A 2316-nucleotide genomic window follows, 5' to 3' on the forward strand; every position below is an offset into this window, starting at 1 on the left:
CAAGCAAATGCTTTGATATATTTTTTAAACACAGCAGATACTATGACAGTGATAAATTCTACAAATTTAAAGAATGTGGAAAAACTTTTAGTGAAAAGTTACAACTTGTGAAGTATCAGAGGATTTATACTGAAGGAAAGACCTGTAAATGTAAAAAGTGTGGGAAAGCCTTTAAAAATTTTTCAACTCTTACTCAACACCAAAAATTTTATTCTACAGAGAAGACCTACCAATGTGAAGAATGCAATGCACTCAAGAACTTTACTCAACATCACAGTGTTCATACAGGAGATATGCCATGCAAATGCAAAGAATGTGACAAAACTTCTAATAAAAGCTCAAATCTTATTTGTCACCAGTGGACACACCCTGGAGTGATGCCCTACATATGTAAACAATTTTGCAAAGGTTTCAGTCAAAAACCAAGCCTTAAAAATTACCAGAGAATTCATACTGGAAAGAAGCCCTTCAAATGTAAAGTATGTGGCAAAAGTTTTAATAGAAATTCACATCTTGATTGCCACAATAGGATTCATACTGGAGAGAAGCCCTACAAATGTGAATTGTGTGGCAAGAGTTTCAGTCAAAAATCATCACTTATTCAGCACCAGCGAATCCACACTGGAGAGAAGCCCTACAAATGTAAAGTGTGTGGCAAGAGTTTTAATCACACATCATCACTTACTCAGCATCAGCGAATTCACACTGGAGAGAAGCCCTACAGCTGTGAAGAATGTGGCAAAGCTTTTAATAGCATCTCACAGCGTAATTGGCACAATAGTATTCATACTGGAGAGAAGCCCTACAAATGTAAAGAGTGTGGCAAAAGTTTTAATACAAACTCACATCTCTATTACCACAACAGGATTCATACTGGAGAGAAGCCCTACAAATGTACAGTGTGTGGCAAGAGTTTCAGTCAAAAATCATCACTTACTCAGCACCAGCGAATCCACACTGGAGAGAAGCCCTACAAATGTAAAGAATGTGGCAAAAGTTTTAATCAAAAAGTAATACTTACTCAGCACCTGAGAATCCACACTGGAGAAAAGCCCTACAAATGTACAGTGTGTGGCAAAAGTTTCAGTCAAAAATCATCACTTACTCATCACCAGCGAATCCACACTGGAGAGAAGCCCTACAAGTGTAAAAAGTGTGGCAAAGCTTTTAATAGCATCTCACAGCTTAATTGTCACAAAAGGATTCATACTGGAGAGAAGCCCTACAAATGTAAAATGTGTGGCAAGAGTTTTAATCACATATCATCACTTACTCAGCACCAGCGAATTCACACTGGAGAGAAGCCCTACAAATGTAGAGAATGTGGCAAAGCTTTTAATCAACAATCATCACTTACTCGACACCAGAGAACCCATACTAGAGAGAAGTCCTATAAATGTGAAGAATGGCAAAGCTTTTAATATTGAAGATCACATCTTACTAAACATTATAGATTTTATACTGGAGAGAAGTTTTACAATGAAAACATTGCATCAGTGTCTTTAAGGATGAATCAACCCTATTTCACAGTAGTTCAACACTATTTCACACCAGAGATATGATAGCACAGAAATCATATAAATGTAAAATAGGTGACAGAGTCTCCAATAGTTGTTCACACACTACTCAGCACCTCAGAATTCATACGAGTGAGAGGACGTGCGGAAAAATTTTTGCAAAGCTTTTGGCCATTGATCAAATATTTTTAAAACACTGGAGGATTTATAGCATATAGAAACCCAAACAATGTGTCCAAGACTGTATTCAAATTTCCGACATTTTTAAATTTCTGACCTCATATCTGTAGCAAATGTGGAGTAGCATTTGTCCAAAGTGTGTACCTTAGATAACAGCAAAATATTTACAAAAACACCTTGACAAATATAAAGATTGTAGTAAGTTTCTTATCTATATCCCATCCCTTGAAGTATTTGGGACCTAGGAGGGAAAAAAAAACATTTAAATGTAGAAAATGGGTAATTGCTTTTGACATTTGCTGAAATTTTTCTTAACATCGTTAGCTGATATTGTAGAAATAAGGAAATACAAGTATAGAATTGTGCATCCCTAAAAGGATATAATTTTAGTATAAATCAACAATTACTAAAGAGTCTCATTTTTCACAACTGGAGAAATAATAATACTCAGAGTTGATTATTTCAGAAGTCTCTTAAGATTTATATGAAATTTAAAATTTAAATTTTTAAGAGCCTCTTAAACTTAGGGACACTTAATCAGTAAACCACATCCTCAGATTTTTTTTCTTTTTTATTTAGAGATAGGTTTTGCTAAATTGTATAGGGCCTCACTAAGTTA

General features: G+C 35.0%; 1 protein-coding gene across 1 annotated transcript; it reads left to right on the forward strand.

Annotated features, from left to right (window-relative positions):
* The first annotated feature begins 377 nt into the window (after positions 1-377).
* LOC125611430 (zinc finger protein 678-like) lies at positions 378-1497 on the forward strand. Its single transcript, XM_048786260.1, has one exon. It carries the CDS (start codon positions 378-380, stop codon positions 1419-1421), a length of 1044 nt encoding a protein of 347 aa, XP_048642217.1. The 3' UTR covers positions 1422-1497.
* The last annotated feature ends 819 nt before the right edge of the window (positions 1498-2316 follow it).

Source organism: Marmota marmota, unplaced genomic scaffold, assembly GCF_001458135.2.
Source record: "Marmota marmota marmota unplaced genomic scaffold, marMar, whole genome shotgun sequence".
In the NCBI taxonomy this organism is placed as follows: Eukaryota; Metazoa; Chordata; class Mammalia; order Rodentia; family Sciuridae; genus Marmota; species Marmota marmota.

Coding starts and splice junctions, on each gene's coding strand:
- LOC125611430 (XM_048786260.1), top strand. CDS start 378: ATGCCCTACATATGTAAACAATTTTGCAAAGGTTTCAGTCAAAAACCA.